Genomic DNA, 20371 nt, shown 5'->3' on the forward strand with positions numbered 1-20371 from the left:
ACATAAATCCCTCTTGGTGAGAAAAATTATCTTGTCAGAAAGAAAACAAGAAAAATCTCCTTAATTTAAGATATTTAATCTTACTAAGATTTCAGTTTTTGCAGTGTAGAACACAGACTCACAGGAAGAGACATCACAACTCAAAACCAAATGAATTATTAAATTGAATGTTTTGAATATTCTTTTCAGTAGATACAGCATGTTCCATTCCTTTTTTTAAGGTTTTATATCTAGTATCATTTATTTGAGGGTACTCAGACAGAAAAGGGGAAAAACATGCGGCAAATGTCATCAGACTGGGAATCGAACCTGCGATAGCTGCGTTGAGGACTAATTCCTCCTTATGTGGGTTGTGCTTAAACCCTGTTGTGAGGGGTGCAGATAGTTAGAGAAAAGTCCCGTGGCCCAACTATTCTTTTTGAATTCTAACCAATAAGATCCTGAGTAGACCAGAATGCGTTCAATGGAGAGCTGAACCCCTGTAAATATGACATACAGTTCAACAAACACACATGCATTGCACAATTTAAGGCTTTAATCCGGTTCCTCAGTTCCTGTCCGAGGTGGAGACCTGGTGTAAAGTGTGCAGTGAGGGTGGGTTACCGTCGGAGATGCAGGAGCTGGAGATCGCCATCCATCGGCACCAGAGCCTGTATGAGCAGGTGACCCAGGCTTACACCGAGGTAAGACCATCGCACAACCAAGACCCTTCAAGCTGCTTATGAGCAACAGATGGAGTCATTGCTCCACCGCTGCTCATAGAAGTGTGTTTTCTTTAATGTCTTTATCATAATGCATGTATACAAACACAATTTAACGTCCAGCTGCTGCTCAGAACCTGCAAGCTACCAGATGCCAAAAGCACCACTTTCTCTAATAAAACACACTGGAAATGACTTTCTCAACATACTGTAAAGGTGCCATTTTTTTTTCTATGCAAACACCAGGTCTTTAGGTGATGGAGAACAGTAATGCTCTTCTGTGCCGTCAGTGTTGCAGACTGTGATTGGCTGTGATAACAGGGCGGCGATGCTCAGCCGCTGCACTGACCCTTCAAGCTGTCTGAAAACACTCCACTAAATTTAGTTCTGGAGCACTCCCACTCTTCCCTGTTCTTAGCTGCCGTCTGCTGTTTTATCTTTAGACAAGCTGTTGCTCAGTTTATGCTTATCTATAAAAAGATAAGTCTGTATATATATACAGACATCAAATTCTAGGCACTGCTTCATACTGAGGCAGTTCGGCTTGGCAGACTCCTGCTGCATTGTTGGTTGTAGGAGTCGCATAAAAATGGTTCCATGTCTGGACTTGATGTCTCTTAACAAGATAAATGAAGGAAGCTACACACGACTTTTAACGGATATAATATGTATGCATACTGTAAGCACAACTTTACTTTAGCTACTTCTCCTGGTTCAGCAAAAAAAAAAATTGACAATCCAGGTTTGATGAGTGTTTAGTATTTTCTATTTTGATGACATCAGGATCAAATGTCGTCCAAGGTTACTTCAAAAATGGCGTAATTGTCCTTTAGTTACCCTTCAAAGATCAAGCTATGGAGCTTTAGCATTGTTAGCAGTGAACACCTCACCACATAATACTTGTTCAGATCTGGTCCATTTCTTTTTTCTGGGCACATGTTGAAATGCAGAGACTTCTGTAAAAGTGATGTGACCAAATCATGTCTGCCAACCACTAAAGGGCAAACCAAACACTTCTTCCTGTCTTACTTCATAACAAGAGCTTCAGTTACAAACAGCTTATGTCTACGTCACCAAAGTCACAACCAAACATCGATCAGGTAGCACTTTTGTGAGATAAATTTTGTATTAGCGAGAGATATTTGGCATGCAACAAGACGTCATCACTCCCCTAAACATTACAGTTCAGTGTTTTTCCTTTCTGTGTGTGAGCGGTGTCATGTCTGCAGAACACATCTGTTTCCATGTCCAGGTGAGTCAGGATGGGAAAGCTCTGCTGGACGTGCTGCAGAGACCTCTGAGTCCAGGCAACTCCGACTCCCTCACAGCAACGGCTAACTACTCCAAAGCGGTCAGTGGATCAGTACCAGATGACCTTTGAGCGTATTTGCATATGATCTAAACCCGTTGGGGTAACCTCTCAGGTTCACTGCATCCTGGACGTGGTGCATGAGGTCCTTCACCATCAGCGGCGTCTGGAGAACATTTGGCAACATCGAAAGGTCCGACTGCACCAGCGGCTGCAGCTGTGCGTGTTCCAGCAAGATGTGCAGCAGGTATACACTCGCAAAGCTCTCAGTCACCAACACAAAAACTCATACATTTGTGCAAGGTCAATCACTGGACTCATATTTAGTGGCGTAAGTCCTAGTTTCTGGAAATTGTTTCACTTTTGTGTTGCATGCGGTCAAAGTGGGTTCTGCCCACTGCATTCTAGTCCAGGGCTACTGGACAACATCACAGTTCCTCTGCAGCTCATGGTTCTGCCTCAGAAACATGAACATGTTGGATGACACCTCCCAGGTTTTGTAGCGGGTTAAGGTTCAGAGACTGAGCTGGTAGCTTCATGTTAGTTCTTGTTGGTCTGGAAATAAGATCAGAGAATTTCCTCTTAGGTAAAAAAAGCAACATGAACTTCACAGTGCACTGTGGCCTGATTTCAGTGTTTGATGGAAAAGCTGTCTGCAGATCTCACACCCAAATAGATCAATCTTGCTTTCACTGGTCCTCTTTAGGGCAGAAAATCAACTTTGGTGAACTCTTATCTCTTTAGCCCATGTTATTGTCTTCCATCATGCTGAGGTTTCTGGTTAAAATCTGAACAAAACTCAGCTTCTAGTTGTTACATTGCTGTGGTGTTGACCTTCCTTGATCACCTTGGAGCTAATTGTTGGCTCAGTTTTTAACTTTTTGCTATTCACCGACCCACTACAATGGTAGTTTTCCTTTCACTGCCATGTCTGTGTGGTTTTGGTTTCTCTTCATTTTAACTGCTCAGCCACTCATTTTCTGCACTTCCTTGTGTCTGCTCTCCTCTGCAGTCAGCCTTTGACCCAAAGATTGCTGCTGTCCTGAACAGTACTTGGACTGAACCATTTAACTCCAACTTTCCCAGGAATGCACTCCAACCAATCTGAACAACATCTGCTGTCTTTTTCATCTGTTTGACTGTCTGACTGCTGTTTGTTCACAGAGCGAATGTCTGGCCAATGATTCAACTCCACTCTGTTTTTATTTTTAACTCACCTCATTTATTTATGGTTCGATTACACAGAATCAGCAGAATTCATGTCATGAATGTTGGGTTTTCTATTGCTTTACTACACCTACTGCTAATAACTGGCTATGTAGAAATATAACCTCCCCCAGTTACAGTTATTGATCTGGTTCAGAGATGTTGGACTGCTATTATTTTGAACATGGCTGTAATTGTGGATCGGGCCAATCAGCTGGGATGCGAGAGAGCCAAAAAGCTGACCCACTTGGATCATGTCACGCTGTGTGTAAGCATGTGGTGGAGTGTCGATGTTAGCAGCGTGTGCAGTGCAAAACAGATGAGCATCAGCACGGTGCGTTCATTCATCCCTGCTGTCCTCTCCTTCCGTCTGCTCCCGGTTTAATGTAGAAATTCCTGAGATAAAAAACTGCGCTGCTACTGCTGATCATCCCACACAGAGCGAGAGGCTTGGAGAGGCGTCAGACCACATTCCCCAAGCCTCTGTGGATATTCAGGAGCTCCAGATTCAATATCACAGCTGTATTTAGAGTCAGTGGAGTGGCTGTGATTAGCTGGAGTGGACGAGAGCGAGGGATGTAAATGCGAATAAGAAGTAATAAGAACCACGTACAATCAGGTATTCCTGGTAGTGCTGGAATGTGTCTGCAGAGGTTCTCCATACGAAGTGATGTGAAACAGTTTGATGTATTCAGATGTATGTGAGCAGAGAGCGGAGCAGCAGAACACCAGGTTATTTTCAAATTTTGATGTTGATTCCAGTAAAAATGTTTCATGTGAAGATCAACTCTTTTCAGACTCAGTGTGGTCTTAGCGTTGTCTGACCCTGCCTGGGCACCAGTAGCATGTTAAATTCCCTCACCAGACGCTCATCAGGCTAAGGAGCTGCTGACTGCATTTGGATTTAACAGAAGTGCAAATAATTGACATTTATTTTAATTATATATTTTTTTGATTTATTGTTTATGAGACTCTATAGTTGTGGGTTTAAATAGCAAATCACTAACAACGTCTTCTGGTAACATATATACTTTCCCAGTAATATTTTTACATTTCCTGTCAACATAACATCTTTTAATACAAAAACACAACAAAACTTTAAAATTGAGTCAAAATGTTTTTTAAAAAACATTGTTTTTAAATCATTAGTGTTTCAAATACATATAAACTCACTGTTAGTTGAATTTCTAAATATGTTTTTACACAACCATTGGTGTCTGTGCTGCAATGTCTCCAATACAGCTGGATTCTTTTACTGCTATGTATTAGAACCTTTTATCCCAGGTCTTATGATAAAAAAGTATAATGGTATGTACTTATGAAAATAATTATTTATTCGTCAATATTTATTATTTCTTGCAATCTAATGTGATAATGTTATTCCAAGTTTTATAATCAAAATAAATTCAGATTTGTTACTTTTCCTACAACGATATCAAAATTTAAAATATGACTTTTTAATAGTAGCATTACTCATCAGTTGTCTGTATCTGAAATGCTTCATACCCAAAATTAAAAATAACATTAAGTTTTGGTTATGTTGTCTAAACTTATATACCAGTTATAGAGGACATGCTTATTGCATAACGTAGCTCAGGGTTGAAATTATTTACTGACTTTATCATCAAAAATCCACATGGTCGACCCACTGCGGACTGCCACTTCCAGGTGTAGTTCACACTTTGACCACTGCATTTGTCTGAAAGCACTTCTAACAGCAGCCTCAGTGTGAGTGGCACATGTACCAACCAACATTTTGTCACCTTCCTAAAATAATTATCAAAGTGTTGTTTTTTTTTTTTTTTGGTCAAAAATGACTTTTTTTTTCTTTACCTAAATCACTTTTGTCAAGAAAGAAGTTTACTTATGAGTTTTTGTCAGCACAAACTGCAGATTTTAGTCTTAATGATCTGTGTCCAGTGTGATCTTCAGGCTAGAAACACCACATGTTAACGCCGCTGCTGTCGCCGCCGCTGTCGTCTTCATTCCATAATATTTGTTCATTCTGTAGTGTTTGTTGAGTGAGGAGCCAGAATCAGGTCACTCAGCTCCAAACTAAAAATTTAGAGATGTGTGTTCTGATTTTGGCACCTTGGTGACATTATTATGAGACCTCAGAGAGTGGCTGTTAAAGACAAAGCCACTGGCTGAAACAGAGAGCAGAGCTGTCAGCAGAGCATTGCCCGTTCTACTTGTCATGCTTCACTTCCTACCGGACCCCAGGGAGATGCACGCAAGGAGAGACGTGCACAGAAAGTCAGACAAGTTAAGAAGTGAGAAAGAAACTTCATGCCACTGGAATATATAAATCAGTGAAACAAAGTTGTTTCAGCCTGAGTTGTAGCAGTGCAGGATAAATGTGACCCTGGAGAGGAGCAGAGTGAAGCTGAGACGGAACGTGTAATGTTGTTTTAGAGTCCAGCTGCAGTCAGCTGGCCTCCTACCTCACACTGAGCTCTCCGTGTCACTCTGCTTCTTCATGGGCCCAGAACGGATCAGAGATGCGGCCCTGTGGAGAGGGAGATCGTATGGTCAGCTGATCATCCAATGCGCATGAGAACCAAGGAGAGTTCAGGCAGGTGGGCTGGACGGAGGCGGGACTCAGTGGGGACGTTTGACAGCTGTGAGAGTGAAAGGGAAGACGGTCATGACACCTTCAAATAAGATTAAAAAACCCCTGTCACTTTCAAAAATGAATAAAAATGTTTCTTCTATGAAAGTCTCATTCAGAACACAATTAGCTATGTGTGTGTTATGATTAACACACTGAGCTGAGTTCAGCTTCATCAGTCAAACCCTAAGAATCAATCAATCAATCAGTCAAATTTTATTTGTATATTTCAGCAGCAGGGCATTTCAAAGTGCTTTACATCATTACACAAAGTCATGCAATGTAGAATCTTCAATCAAAACATTACATTAAGTCAAGTGCCACCACTAAATTGATTACGTTTCAAATCCAACTCTAACCAGGTGGGTTTTTAGTTGAGGTGTTTCAGCTGTTTTACCGTTTTCTGGAAGTTTGTTCCAGATTTGTGGTGCATAGAAGCTGAATGCTGCTTCTCCTCGTTTGGTTCTGGTTCTGGGGATTGTAGAGCAGAACCAGAACCTGAGGGGTCTGGAAGGTTGGTACAACAACAGCAGATCTTTGTTGTATTGTGGTGCTAAACTGTATAGTGATTTATAAACTAAACAGTATTTTAAAGTCTATTCTCTGAGTTACAGGGAGCCAGTGTAGGGACTTTAAAACTGGTGTTATGGGTTCTATCTTCCTGGTTTTAGTCAGAACAGCAGCAGCATCTGGATCAGCTGAAGCTGACTGATTTGTTGGACAATCTGTGAAGACGCTGTTGCAGTCATCAATGCTACTAAAGATAAACACATGGATGAGTTTCTCTAGATCGCGCTGAGACATCAGTCCTCTAATCCTGGAGATGTTCTTCAGGTGATAGAAGGCCGACTTTGTGACTGTCTTAATGTGGCTCTGAAGGTTCAGGTCAGAGTCCATCACTACTCCCAGGTTTTGGGCTAATCGCTGGTTTTAGTTGTAATAACTGAAGCTGTGCATTGACCGTAGATCTATATAATATATAAATATTGAATAGGAGGGGTCCTAGGATTGAACCTTGGGGTAGTCTCAGTAAAATGTTGTGGTCAACAGTGTCGAAAGCTGCATTGAGGTCCAACAGAACCAGCACTGTGGTTCTCCCACAGTCTGTATTTAAATGGATCGTTGAACACTTTTACAAGTGAGCGCTAAGGAGAGACGTGCCGAGGCGAACCTGTTGGTCCATTCCATCTGTAAATTTGAGAAACTCTGGTCCAGAAGACATTTCTTCATAGGTATCTTGTGAATGCAGTGAATGAGTGGAGGAGCAGAGAGGGAAGGAGGAGGGGAACCAGTCGCTCTCTCTCTAGTCGATGTTATGTCAGCTTGTTCTGGAATAGTTTGCTCCTGATACGCAGAGGGTTCCATCCTTGTCAGACATCCTTGAGCCTGTTCTTCTGAAGCGATGGTCACATTGTTGTCCTTGTTGATAAAATGAAAAAGGTTTGCAGTGAGCATCTTTATCCCATGTTTGTTAAGATTGCGTCCGCCTCTCAGCCATTTGTTTATCATGTCCAGCCTGGAATGTTTTTCGTCTCCCCATTGAGGTGATGAAATTGGACCACTGAGAAATAATTTCATTTTTAATTTTCCCATAGTGTTCAGAAGAATATTAAAGTCCTTTTTTGGACTCTTAGATTTTTGCTTTGCCACATCGTTGGCTCCAACATGCTCAACTAAAGTCTCAGTATTTGGCTGATCAGTGGTTAGAGAGAGCAACTTATGAGTCAAATCAGATACAGTGTCACCAAGAAAAGAAACCACTCTCGTTTTCTTGGGATTGCAAACATGACTGATTCCATTTACTGTCTCATCTCCAACAATAAGCACTCTTAGCATACCTTTCATTTTCCTGGTGGTCATTTTGTCCTTTGGAGCTTTGTGGGGTGGATGTGTTGGTCTAGCCTCATTGTTGATGTTTGAAGGCGAGGTTTCCCTCAGAGCCCCAGGCTGAAGTGCAGAAAACCTGTTTATCAGTGGGATTCCCACAGAGTCAGAGTGTTTTGAGGCTTGGGCTGGTCACTTTGTCCTTGGGAGCGGGGTCAGTGGAGCCGTTTTGGTTGTTGAAGTTGAAGGTGGATTTCTGCTCAGAGCCGGCCACGCTGATTCGTCCAGGTGAGGGGTTCTCCCCGTTAGTCGTCTCAYGGGATCTGCAGTGTGAGACTTTTGTTTCGGCTTGGCGCCCTGAGCGATCCAGGGTGAGCTGCTTGGTGCGGGGCGTACGACCTCTCCGCTGATTTGAGGAAGAGTTGTTTAATTTCCACAGGTAGCGTTTATCTCAAAGTTCACCGTTAAATCTTCATTTCTATAGACTGAAGTCTGCTAATGTCCGTGGGGTCGGCCGGAGGCATTTTGCTCTGGTTCAACTTGAAGTTGAAGAAAAGTAAGGTAAAAATAAAAGTAAGAGGTTCCCACAGTCCTTAGGTTTGAAGTAATCCAGTTATGACGACGATAATGTGAATATAACTATAAAAACTTGTGACTTTAAAAATAACTGACAGGCAAAGTTATCAGTAAGGATGAGAGAGAGCAGGATGAGCTGTTCCTCCTTCAGCTGTCAGCGTGATTTTTCTGCTACATCTGTAGAAACCAACAAACACACTGACAAAGTGAAGTGGACTTGCATGAAATGTGGATGTTTTATTTAAGATTATGATAGACATTTATTTCCCAACTAACATTGTTGTTAAATTACAACCTTCAATATTTCAAATAAAAGGGTTTTTTTCCCAGTATATTCCAATAAATTCCAAAGAATTCCCTCTAAATTCCTGTTAACTCCGTGGAAAAGCTTCCAAACTCAGGAGATGTGATGGAATAGAATGAAATAGGGATCGAGTGACTCAAAGGTAGATGATTGACTACAGCGCCCCCTAAAGGAAATGTAAAAAATAAAAAGTGATAATGATGGAAATTTGAAAGAGTACAGAGATCATAAACATAAGATGTTGAAAATTATTCACAAAATCAAGCAACATTTTGTTGTTTAGTTGTTTTATTAGAGAAGTGTTATTATAATATAGATTACATTTTTGACAGTTTTTTTTCTCGTCCAATACAATTAAATCAGAAGTAATTACTTCACATTTCTCTAACTGTAATACTAAACTTTTACTGTGTAAAAGAAAACAGTTATGGCAGCTGGTTTGTGGTAATCTATTTGTGTAGCAAAAAATAAACAATAAAAATAAATTCAATTGAGTTGAATTGATGAATAACAAATTGTTTTCATCATGCAAAATACATTTGGATTTAAAATTCATTTAAACTGCTTCACTTGGGGCTCTGTTGGGGCGGGTCATTTTTGGCCCATAAAACAAGGGGAGTAAACAGGATATTTAAGATTGCACAAGGGTTAAACTGTCTGGGACATGTGCATCTCTTTACATCTGGGGTTCCTGGTGACTTTGTGTTGGGAAATGATCAAAATAAAAGTGTCTGTTCTGTATTGTGCAGGTTCTGGACTGGATAGAAAACCACGGGGAAGCTTTCCTCAGCAAACACACAGGTGTTGGAAAATCCCTCCATCGAGCCCGAGCCCTGCAGAAAAGACACGATGACTTTGAAGATGTAGCCCAGGTGAGCTTGTCTGCACGTCGAGTTACTTATGTTGTTTAGTGAGCTTGTGGTGGACTATCCCTACAGGTGTCCAAAGTGACCAAAGTGAAAAAAATAGTTGCCCTTTGCTGAATCATGAATTAGCAGTGTTTAACCATGTAATTCTCACACTAAGTGAATTTCACCAGTCAAATCCAGGCCTGATAACCTGGAGAATCAAGAAATCACATACTTAGAACCTGACTACACAAAGTGTCTGGAAAAGAAAGACATCCGGAGTTACTCGCGATCCATGGAGAATGTCCTTCCTTCAGTTGAGTGGTATTACTCCACAGATCAATGACCCAAAGACCATCAGCAGATCTACCTCTCAATAGCTAAAAAAAAGTCTTGATTGTAGTCCTAGAAATACTTGTTGCCAATTATCACTAATGCTTAAAGGAGGTTTTATTGCTAAATTATTCTTAAAGGAAGTTTTCACATATTGCCAGGTTGGTAAATCTTTCAGTCTACTTCAGGCTGACAAGCAGGTTCTGTTTAAGTGATTTGTTGATTTTCCGGGTCAGGCTGTGTTCATTCCTGGCTGCGGTTTAATGTAATTGAACTCAGCTGTCCAACAATGTGACTATCCACAGTTTATGATTTAACAAGCTGCAATTACTTTTTCACATTGGGAAACACTGATCTGGATTTCCTGGACAGAAAACTAAATTTTGTCTTTACTCAGTTTTAACTTGAACAAAAGAACCGCAGATAGAAGAAAGCTGTATGATTTCTATCTGTCTGAAATCTATTTTTATTATTTCTGTGTAGTCAAAATATCAATAAACGTCATGAACATGCTGATTTAAAAATAATATATATATTTTTTGACTACAGTCTGTTTGTAATCTTCCCTAATTAAATCTGAATATTAGAAGTCCATGTGCCTGGTAGCAGGAAACACACAGGGCTAGATGTACATGACCATAAATGGTCATGAGGTTGTCCCAAAGATGTTCTTAATTTTCCTTCCCCAGTCCTTCATGTAGGAGCCAAGGACCCGAGGTCTGAACTAGAAACCCGAAAACAAAGAAACATGTTGAAGGTTTTAATGTGAATAAAGTGTTACGAGTTTCTTCAGCACTGAAGAGAGCAGAACCCTCAGACATCTGCTTCTCTGCGCAGCTTAAACACACACACGCACACGCACACCCCCCCTCAGCCCCCCACACACACACACACGCACACAGGTTTAGAAGCTATGCACTTACTTGACATTAAAGCAAATGCAATCAGACAACTGACAGTCTCGATAGAAACAACCATCAAGCACTTCCATCAATGAACTTGTGTGTGGATAAGCATGTGTGTGTGTGCTTGTGTGTGTGTGTGTTTGTTTTTTATCTTCACTGTTAGGAATAACTAAAGACATAACTCATTGGAGGGGGGTCATTAAACCGTCTCTTACTGTTAAATACACACACGCACACACACACACGCACACAGGTTTAGAAGCTATGCACTTACTTGACATTAAAGCAAATGCAATCAGACAACTGACAGTCTCGATAGAAACAACCATCAAGCACTTCCATCAATGAACTTGTGTGTGGATAAGCATGTGTGTGTGTGCTTGTGTGTGTGTGTGTTTGTTTTTTATCTTCACTGTTAGGAATAACTAAAGACATAACTCATTGGAGGGGGGTCATTAAACCGTCTCTTACTGTTAAATACACACACGCACACACACACACGCACACATGCACATGTTTGACACTATCTTTGCGGGAACTTTCCATTGACTTCCATTCATTTCTGCAACCTACCCCTAATCCTAACCCTAATCCTAACCATTACATACCTAATCCTAAACCTTAACAACATGTACTCACACCTTAGTCATAAACCCTAACCTCTAAACCAAAAGCAGCATTTCCATTTGTGGAGACCAGGCTTCGGTCCCCACAAGGAGCAGTTGTCCCCACAACTTAATGTGTGTCAGAAAAATGGTCCCTGCAATGCATCAAATACATGGCACACACASACATGGACACACTCTTTCTTTTTAAATGAGAACTGACTCTCAATCAACTCACCTGAAAAGATGAAATCCTCAAATACTTTACTATGTGGTTTAAATTAATGTTCTCATAATTTTTGTGTCTTTTTAAAGACTTTATTCCTCATAGCCTAAAAAAAGTTTTTTCATTTTTTATTGAAGCTACAGAATATTTCTGTTCCATCATGTCTCAGACCCTCACCAACATTTAACCAGTTGTGGTTCAGATCATAAAATTCACTTGTAGATTATAATTGTTTTTTCTGAATAATCCACCGAGCATTTGAAATATCCACTGTGACAGATGTGAAGATACTGTTTTCTTCCTTGCCTCCATTTTACTTCCTCCTCAGCTCAGGGTAAAATACCCCCAACGTCTGAGCCGTGGAACATTTCCTGAGGTAAATCTCAGGTCCTCCCTCACCTACCAGATGAGACGGATACTAATCCACTTTTCCTTCTGATTACTGCAGAGAGTTCAGACAAGATTATGTTCCTTTATTTAGGGGTTTATTAAAAGTGAAATGTTGATGCTGCTGCCTTGCAGACATTAAATCTGACTGGGAGACATTGTGTGTTTTCCTCTGTTACCCGTCCTCGACAGAGCTGTTTTACAAATTCACAATTTAGTCTGGTATAGATCAGAGAGCACCAGCACTGGGAGCTTGTCGCTGTTCTCCGTTTATATATTCAAGTGTGTGAGTCCATCAGCTGGTGAGAGAATTAAATTAGCAGGTAATCATTTAACCTTCTCCAGAAGTCCAAGTCAAAACCCCAAATCTGCCCCATGGATAAAAAGTTCTGAGGCTGCAGTGCATCCTGTTAGATCAGTGTGAGAAATGGACATAAATGGGACACAGCAACTACCTGGCAGGCTATAATTCACCACTTCAGAACTTTACATGCTTTTATAATTTAAATGCGATCACTTAACACTTCACCAGCAACTTCCAATGCAGCACCGTCCTGCTGCAAACCGCTTCCTACCTTCTGTTACTGATTTAGTGCCAACATTTAAAGCCTGATTCACTCTCTAATCTGCAAAATCTGCGCAACTTTACGGTTTAAACCAGTGTATACGCTCAGTAGAAAGGTCAAAGCACGCGTCAGAATGAGGAAGAAAGGGAGTTCATGTGACTGTTTATGTAGGCATCGACGACAAATGCTGTAATGTTTTAATATCACAAGATCTTGTACGCTGAGTTGTCGTTACACCCCTCCTGCTTACAAATGTGACACCATCTGAAAAAAAAAGGTCTTCAGATTCCGGCTCATATTGCTTCATGTGCACACACAAACCGATCGCCCCTGTCAGGCAGGAGAAGTTTTTCTCTAAAATGAAGGTTACAGTGTTGCAAATAAATATTGTTTTGCACCTGATGATGATGATAATGATGACGGTGGTCCTCTCTCCATCCTTCAGAACACATACACCAATGCAGACAAGCTGCTGGAGGCGGCCGAGCAGCTGGCACAAACGGGAGAATGCGACCCAGAGGAAATCTACAAGGCCGCCCGACACCTGGAGGTGCGGATCCAGGACTTTGTTCGGCGGGTGGAGCACAGGAAGCTGCTGCTCGACATGTCTGTCTCCTTCCACACACACACCAAGGAGGTGAGCCATGATCTTTGACCTCAGCTGATGGTGCCATATAGTTTTCTGCCACGCGGTGGTTTTGAATGTGTGGAGGAACTGATGGTGTGTTTTGCGCATGCATGCCTGGGTGCAGCTGTGGTCGTGGATGGAGGAGCTGCAGAAGCAGCTGCTGGAAGACGTGAGCTGCGACTCGGTGGACTCGGTTCAGACTCTGATTCAGCAGTTCCAGCAGCAGCAGACGGCCACACTGGAGGCCACGCTCAACGTGATCAAAGAGGGAGAGGAACTGATGCAGCAGCTCAGGTAACGCGCTGCAGTCTGAGGAGCGGTGACGACTAGAGGACAACTCCGTCTGATAGCAGACGCACCACAGAGCTGTGGTTATGATACTGTTACTTAGAATGACATTAAAAAGTCAGATATATCATTTGTGTCAGGTAGGGTTATATTAATAAGACCCCAATTGAACATGATGAGTTTCGTCTTGGTTTTTGTTTCTCAAAAAAAGAAAAGAAAAGAAAAAGAGTTGAAATCATAAAGTTAAAAAAAACAGAGAGAGTGAAATTATCAGTATACTTTCTTTGTGTCACTAAACATGTTTCCGGGTTGTTCAGTCTTTTGATTCTTATCCCAGTTATCCCATTCATTGAAAAAAAATCCTCTTTATTCACCACAAACTCATTTTGGAGAGAAAACCCAACATGTTCTTTGAGCAGATCAGGTTTGCTTCAAGCAAAAAACCCGAGGAAGAAAGTCTCAGATGCTTGTGCTACTGTGACACATTATTTTGTTCACTTTCTTCATTTTTTTTGCAAGCTTTTTTGAAGAAAACATAAAACAAATTGCTAACACTTTATTTGCAGGGGGGTGATTAAGACTGTCATGACACTGTCATAAACATGACATAGCACCTGTCATGAACATGAATTAGCCTTCATGAATATTTATGACTGTTGTCATAAAGTGTCATTTGGTAAATTCTGACACTTTTAATACAAAGTTGACATTATTCAACATCTCTTTGTTATGACAACTTGACATTAACCAAGAAATCATTACTGATATACATTTGTTATAAAAGTATTACTGATGGCACTTTAAAAATTAGGTAACTTTATGTTATTAAAGGTAAAGTTTAAACAGTAATGATTTCTTGGTTAATGTCAAGTTGTCATAACAAAGACATTTTGAATAATGTCAACTTTGTATTAAAAGTGTCAGAATTTACCGAATGACGCTTTATGACAACAGTCATAAATATTCATGAAGACTTATTCATGTTCATGACAGATGTTATGTCATGTTCATGACAAATGTTATGACATTATTCACCCCCTTCAAATAAAGTGTTACCAACAAATTCTTGTTTTTATTGATGATCTGATTGAACAATTTAAACTTTTGTATGAGGATATGGTTCACACTAAACATGAGAAACTGCGTCGATATATTATGTTGTTGTTACATAGCATTGTTAGCATCAATATTATCATTAGTATTGATGATATTAATGCTGTTATTGCTGTTATTAGTTGTACTCTTATTTGTGGGAATATTGACATAACTTTTGTCTTCGTTCTTTTGCTTAATCTAAACATACAGTAATAAAAAAATAGATAACGGAGTTGAAGTTGTCTTGGAAAAATTGCAGCATGTGTTTTAGCAATTTTTAAAAGCATGACGTTCAGTTCAGGTAGATGGTATTGTTTTGTTCCTGGTGGTGTGGGTCAGTTTCCAGCTGGTTAATCGTCTCTCCATCTCCAGATGATGGATTGATCAGAACTCTGGGAGATCTTCAAGGATTGGGACGTTACTGTAGAACCAATCTGCTTTAAACTCTCCGCATCTCCATCCCTGAAATGTCTGCTGTGATGTTAATGTTCTCTAACAAACCCCTGCGACTTTTACGGAACAGCTGGATTCATGCTGAGCTTTAATGACACACTTATGGGTTTACTGGATTTTATGTTCGGGTAAAAGGGAGGGAAAACAAAAATGCTTCACTCTATCCAGATTTTGATTCGTTTAAAAAACTGAAAGCCACGCATCATTGTCCTTCCACTTCAGGATAATCAATCACTTTTTGTGGTCTGTGACATAAAAGACCCATTAAAATACACTCAGGTGTGCGTTTGTATTGTGACAAGAAAACAATCAAACAATAATAATCTGCTCTAATACTTTTGCAGATCACAGCATCTCTCCTGTCTGGTGAAATATCCCAACATCTACAGAACATATTTTTTCATATTCTATGAGCTTCTCTGAGATGGGATTCCAAAACAAGAAGCTCTTTGAACAGTCTTGTTCACTGCTCCTCACATTTCTTCTGCCCCCGTTTCCGTAGAGATGCAGCCATGTCGACCAGCAAGACGCCACACTGCAGTTCCATTGCGCACATCCAGGGGGTGCTGCAGCAGCTGGACGAGGCCCAGGGCCAGATGGAGGAGCTGTTCCACGAGCGCAAAATCAAGCTGGACATTTTTCTGCAGCTGCGCATCTTTGAGCAGTACACGCTAGAGGTGAAGGAACAAGAGCATGTCCATCTAACAGCCCCGCTTTAGTTAACCACCAACACAACTCATCTGTTCATATGTTAACGTCAATTGAGTTCTTAAACTCGAGTCAGATGAAGTTTTGCTTTTATCCCTACAGTCATTCATTCTTCATTCATTTGGTTTAGTTTAGATTCACTAATCCGATATTAATGTCTGTTTCGGTCCCGAAACTGAACAAATTCTAGATTGGGTATAAGAATTTAAGGGCACATCTCTTCTTTGCATGTTGAATGATGCCATGCTTTATTATTTATTTTACAGTATATTTAGAATTCCCGATTGCACTTTGTGAACCATTTGAAAAAGGTTTATTTATTTATCCAGTTTATTTCTTACATTTGACCAAGATAGTCAACTGATTGTTTTTTGTTAGTTATTATTTACTTTAAATTGGCTTTTACTCTCCTAATTGCACTGACTGAACAAATTAAAGTTGTTGGTTTTACAACATTTGACCAATCCTGTGAACCTATTGGTGTATTTCAGTGCACTGTCCTTGTGCAGAGTTAGCAAATAAATGTGTAATTCAGTCTGTTCTTTTTCATATCAGATCAGTTTTGGCCTTTACTAAACATCTGATGTTTGTATTGGTATCACAAGTGAAAAAAGTGGATCAGTGCGTCCCCATTTCATTTGGTCTGACTGACTGACCGTCCGTTTAGGTGACAGCAGAGTTGGACGCCTGGAACGAGGATCTGTCCCGTCAGCTGAGCGACACCAACCGTTCGGGTGGCAGCAGCAGCAGCGGCAGCAGCAGCTCCTCCTCAGGCGGTGCAGAAGACATAAGCCTGGCAGAGCAGCGGCTGAAGCGGCACGCAGAGAGGAAGACTGCCATGAACAACATGGCCTACGAGGTGATGCAGCAGGGTCAGGACCTCCACCAGTACATCATGGAGGTCCAAGCGTCAGGTAAAGCATGGACGTGCTTTCTCAGTGAAATCCATACTATAGTGAGGTTTATGTAGTTAATTTGGGTTTGCAGCCAGTTGCTTATGGACATGGCTAGTAATCCGTAAGAGTTCACAGTTAGACTGCAGGTCCAGAAGCTGCAAAACAAGGTCCAGTCATCACACCTCCACCATCGCACTTATTAATAAATACGAGAGGTTTATGCTGATAGGCTGCGTTTGGTCTTTTCCAGAAAATGTGCTGCAGTTTACACAACTATTACTTTATTTTAGCTTGGTCTGCAAGAATCCACTTTGAGGTCACCTGGTTTAGTCAGAGCCAACTTGGCAAACTGCAGCTGAGCTACAAAGAGATTTCAGTTGCTAATTCTGCCTTTGTCTTCTAGCTGTAGAAACAACACATTCGATCAGATCTCCTGCCGTCGTCGTCGGTCACCTCTGAATTTGCGTGTTTTGTTCAGGGATTGAGTTGACAGGAGAGAAGGACATGGACCTGGCCTCTCAGGTCCAGGAGCTGCTGGAGTTCCTCCACGAGAAGCAGCAGGAAGTCGACATCAGCACGCAGCATACACACACGCGGCTGGAGCAGACCTTGCAGCTACGCCACCTACAGGCTGAGGTTAAACAGGTGAACACCTTTATTTTCCTCCCTTCAGTTGGTGCGTACCAGCTGCCGACATTTTTGCAGATCCTTGTTTACAATATCTGGGTTTTGCTCCGATCCCAAGCCAGAGAAAAGAAAATCCTAAAAAGGAAATAAAGCGGCGCTCCAGTGGAGAGAGTTGGGATGGATTTTGTTATTAGCTGAAAATCTCAGGCTCCTTCGTGTTGGAAAAATGACAAGAACAACACCCCCCTCACCTTCCTCCCAGTACAGCTAAGATGTTTCATGTGCAGATGGGAACACGCTGTGTGCAGACAGGAAGCTCACTGCTGCTGCAGATGGAAGCAGCTGAATAATAGATGAGCTTTAAGGCGACAAGCTAATAACGCTCATCTGTGCTGCCTTCTTCTGATCTGTTCTGTGAAACCCTTCACGGATTTGCTGCAAAGTTCCAACACATCAGCCTTACAGTAGCAGAGGTCCAGCGTGGCTCCTGATGAACACACAGATACAGACGCCTCAGTGTCCTCACATGACCTCCCTGCAATCTGCACCGTGGGCCTCTGCAGTCCTGCATTGAAAATAAAAAACAGACTTGTTAAAGTGAGTCGGAGTCTCTCTGCACTAACCGAGTTCAGCAGCATTTAAATGAGAGATTATGGATCATTTAGACCAAAGCTAACATTGTTATGAGTATTTATGTAGATCAACAGCCAGGGAATTAGCTGTGTATTCTCAAAGATAAAACTATTGTGTTAAAAACAATACAATCTGCTGAAAACCGGTGGGGAATTGTTTTGCTCTTCCAAAAAACAAATAGTAACAAGAAGCAGGTGGGAGAGAAGTGGACTTCATCCTCTCTTTCATTAAAACGTGTCTGATGATTTCTTCTCTGTCCAAGTAAATCGCCTGAACTCTATGTACAATTCATATTTTTATTTTTTAAATACAGATTTTAAAGACATTTAAACAGATGATTCACATACATATATGAATATATATACTTTTTGTCATTTACTGTAACATAATCCTGCTGCAGCCAGGTTTCTGTGAGACAGAATAAATCAATCTGATTACCACAGATTAAGTCATTAACCAGCAAAGTCGTTGAGGAGAGAGATCTGACGTTCAGTAAACCACATGCAATTGTTTTGTTTTCTGTTCAGAAAGAAGCATGTTTATCTTTTGGAGATCTTCATGATTTGTTCTTTAAAAGAGAACAAATCAAAGAAGGGCAGTTTTGGTCGAATGGATTAAAGACCTAAACCTCCTTCTATCAGTGACGGCATTGAAGATGGAACCTGGTTGGGTTTTCCAGCATGACAATGTGCAGTCGGGCTGACGTCCCCACCGCACATGTTCTACTGAAGGACCGCTTTGTTCTGGTGGGCCCACGCCGGCCAAGGAGCCCAGGCTGTCCGATGGTTTTTCCAACAGCGCAGAGACGGACAATAACAAATAATACTAACAACAAGATAGTACAGAGTATTTTACAGAAATCTTCATATACTTTTGCAGTCTGTAGCATCACATCTTGGTTGGAGACACCATGATGACCCGGTTCCTCCAGTTAGATGCTGTTATTAAAGGCTTGATGAACGCTTTGCCAGGCCGGGCCTCAGAGTTCTCTGGTAATGGAAAAAAATATTTGGCTTCTGCTGTGTTTGTGGCTGGAGAAAAACAAATACAACAACAAATAAGAGCAAAACAGCTGCAAACACTGTAGGAGAGTTCACTGGATCATACACTCAGCCTCTGCTTTACTAAATCGGGACTAGGTGTTTGTGTTATACTCACATTGGCCACAAGAGGGTGGAAAGTAACAATTTCAATGTCATGTCAAAACATTTGAACTCTGAATAGAATTCAAACATTTTCTCCCAGGTGGATTGAAATATGTGTGTATGCTGCATAAAGAGAACATTTCTACTCATCAGTTGTTCAGCTCTGTCCAGAGCAGTCAGCTTGTTTCTGTGATTGCCTTTTAACTCCACATCCAGTCTATAATAATTCTTCTCATTTGTTATGACCAAATAAAGGTGGCTTGCTAATGAGTCATAACAGGATGGAGCAGGAGACGGAGAGACAGATCAGGAATTTAACTTCAGCAAAGAGCTTTGTGCACTTTAGGCAATGTTCAATGCTGTAACATACTGTAACACAGTGTTTCCCAACCCTGGTCCTCAAAGCACACCGACCTGCGTGTCTCAGATGGTCCCCTGCTTCGACACAAGCTCATTCAGATGACTGGTGGTGCAGTTCAGCAAAACCCTGCAAATCAGCCATCATTTGAAATCACGCCTTGTTGCTGAATAAAATTTGATTGGTTGATTAACGCGGTATATCTTGATACAGCATAGTGTAACATACTGTAACATGTTGTAACACGATGTAAAATGCTGTCGCTGTGTCTTCGTGGCCCCGCAGGTACTGGGTTGGATCCGTAACGGTGAGTCCATGTTGAATGCCAGCATGGTGAACGCCAGCTCTCTGTCTGAAGCCGAACAGCTGCAGAGGGAGCATGAACAGTTCCAGATGGCTATAGAGGTACACACACGCACACAGATCCTAATTACAGTTGCTCAAAGCGGGTCCATTCTCCTTGGGCAGTAATTATTTCAATGTGTATTGGACTGAATAGTAGCAGATGAGGCACACACACATCCCTGATTGCTCTGTTTGTGGGGAACCTTCCTGATCACAATAGATTCTTTATTCTCTTCTACTTTCATTTCCTGACTGAACATCTGATCTGAACCTTAACCAGTAACTAGCTCACTCTCAGAGGGAATGTCGCCTCTCAGTGCAGGATCGGTCGTCCTGTCCCCTTTGCAATAGATATAGGAAAACAMCCAYACACACACGCACCTCCCCCCCACCCCACACACACACACACACACACACACACACACACACACACACACACACACACACACACACACACACACACACACATTGTGATCTATGTTTGAACCAGGCTTGCCTCAATAATTATTTAATTCTGCATTGATCTTGAGGAATAACAGATGCTCAGTCTCTCTCTCACACACACACACACACACACACACACACGCACACACACACACACACACACACACACACACACACACACACACACACACACACACACACGGACCATTCATATCCTTCATATCCAATCCACTGTGTGTTGAAGTACCAAGATGTGTGTCTGTAAGCCGTCAGAGAGATAACAGTCCTTTGGTCTTTCACACAAACACACACACAGATGCAGTATATTTATGTGATTGTAAAAATGTTTG

At 41.3% G+C, this 20371-nt stretch overlaps 1 protein-coding gene across 3 annotated transcripts in view; it reads left to right on the top strand.

Moving 5' to 3' along the window:
• kalrna (kalirin RhoGEF kinase a) overlaps window positions 1-20371 on the top strand; it is a 174826-nt gene that overhangs the window by 79649 nt on the left and 74806 nt on the right. For all 3 annotated transcript variants that reach the window (XM_008438401.2, XM_008438383.2, XM_008438392.2), the window contains exons 11-20: window positions 552-683; window positions 1954-2052; window positions 2126-2257; window positions 9281-9403; window positions 12847-13038; window positions 13154-13323; window positions 15368-15542; window positions 16241-16487; window positions 16948-17114; window positions 19518-19637. In XM_008438401.2, the coding sequence (XP_008436623.1) occupies window positions 552-683; window positions 1954-2052; window positions 2126-2257; window positions 9281-9403; window positions 12847-13038; window positions 13154-13323; window positions 15368-15542; window positions 16241-16487; window positions 16948-17114; window positions 19518-19637 (1557 nt within the window). The remainder of the gene's footprint in view (window positions 1-551; window positions 684-1953; window positions 2053-2125; window positions 2258-9280; window positions 9404-12846; window positions 13039-13153; window positions 13324-15367; window positions 15543-16240; window positions 16488-16947; window positions 17115-19517; window positions 19638-20371) is intronic.

The sequence above is a fragment of the Poecilia reticulata genome, linkage group LG2, assembly GCF_000633615.1.
Source record: "Poecilia reticulata strain Guanapo linkage group LG2, Guppy_female_1.0+MT, whole genome shotgun sequence".
Taxonomy (NCBI): Eukaryota; Metazoa; Chordata; class Actinopteri; order Cyprinodontiformes; family Poeciliidae; genus Poecilia; species Poecilia reticulata.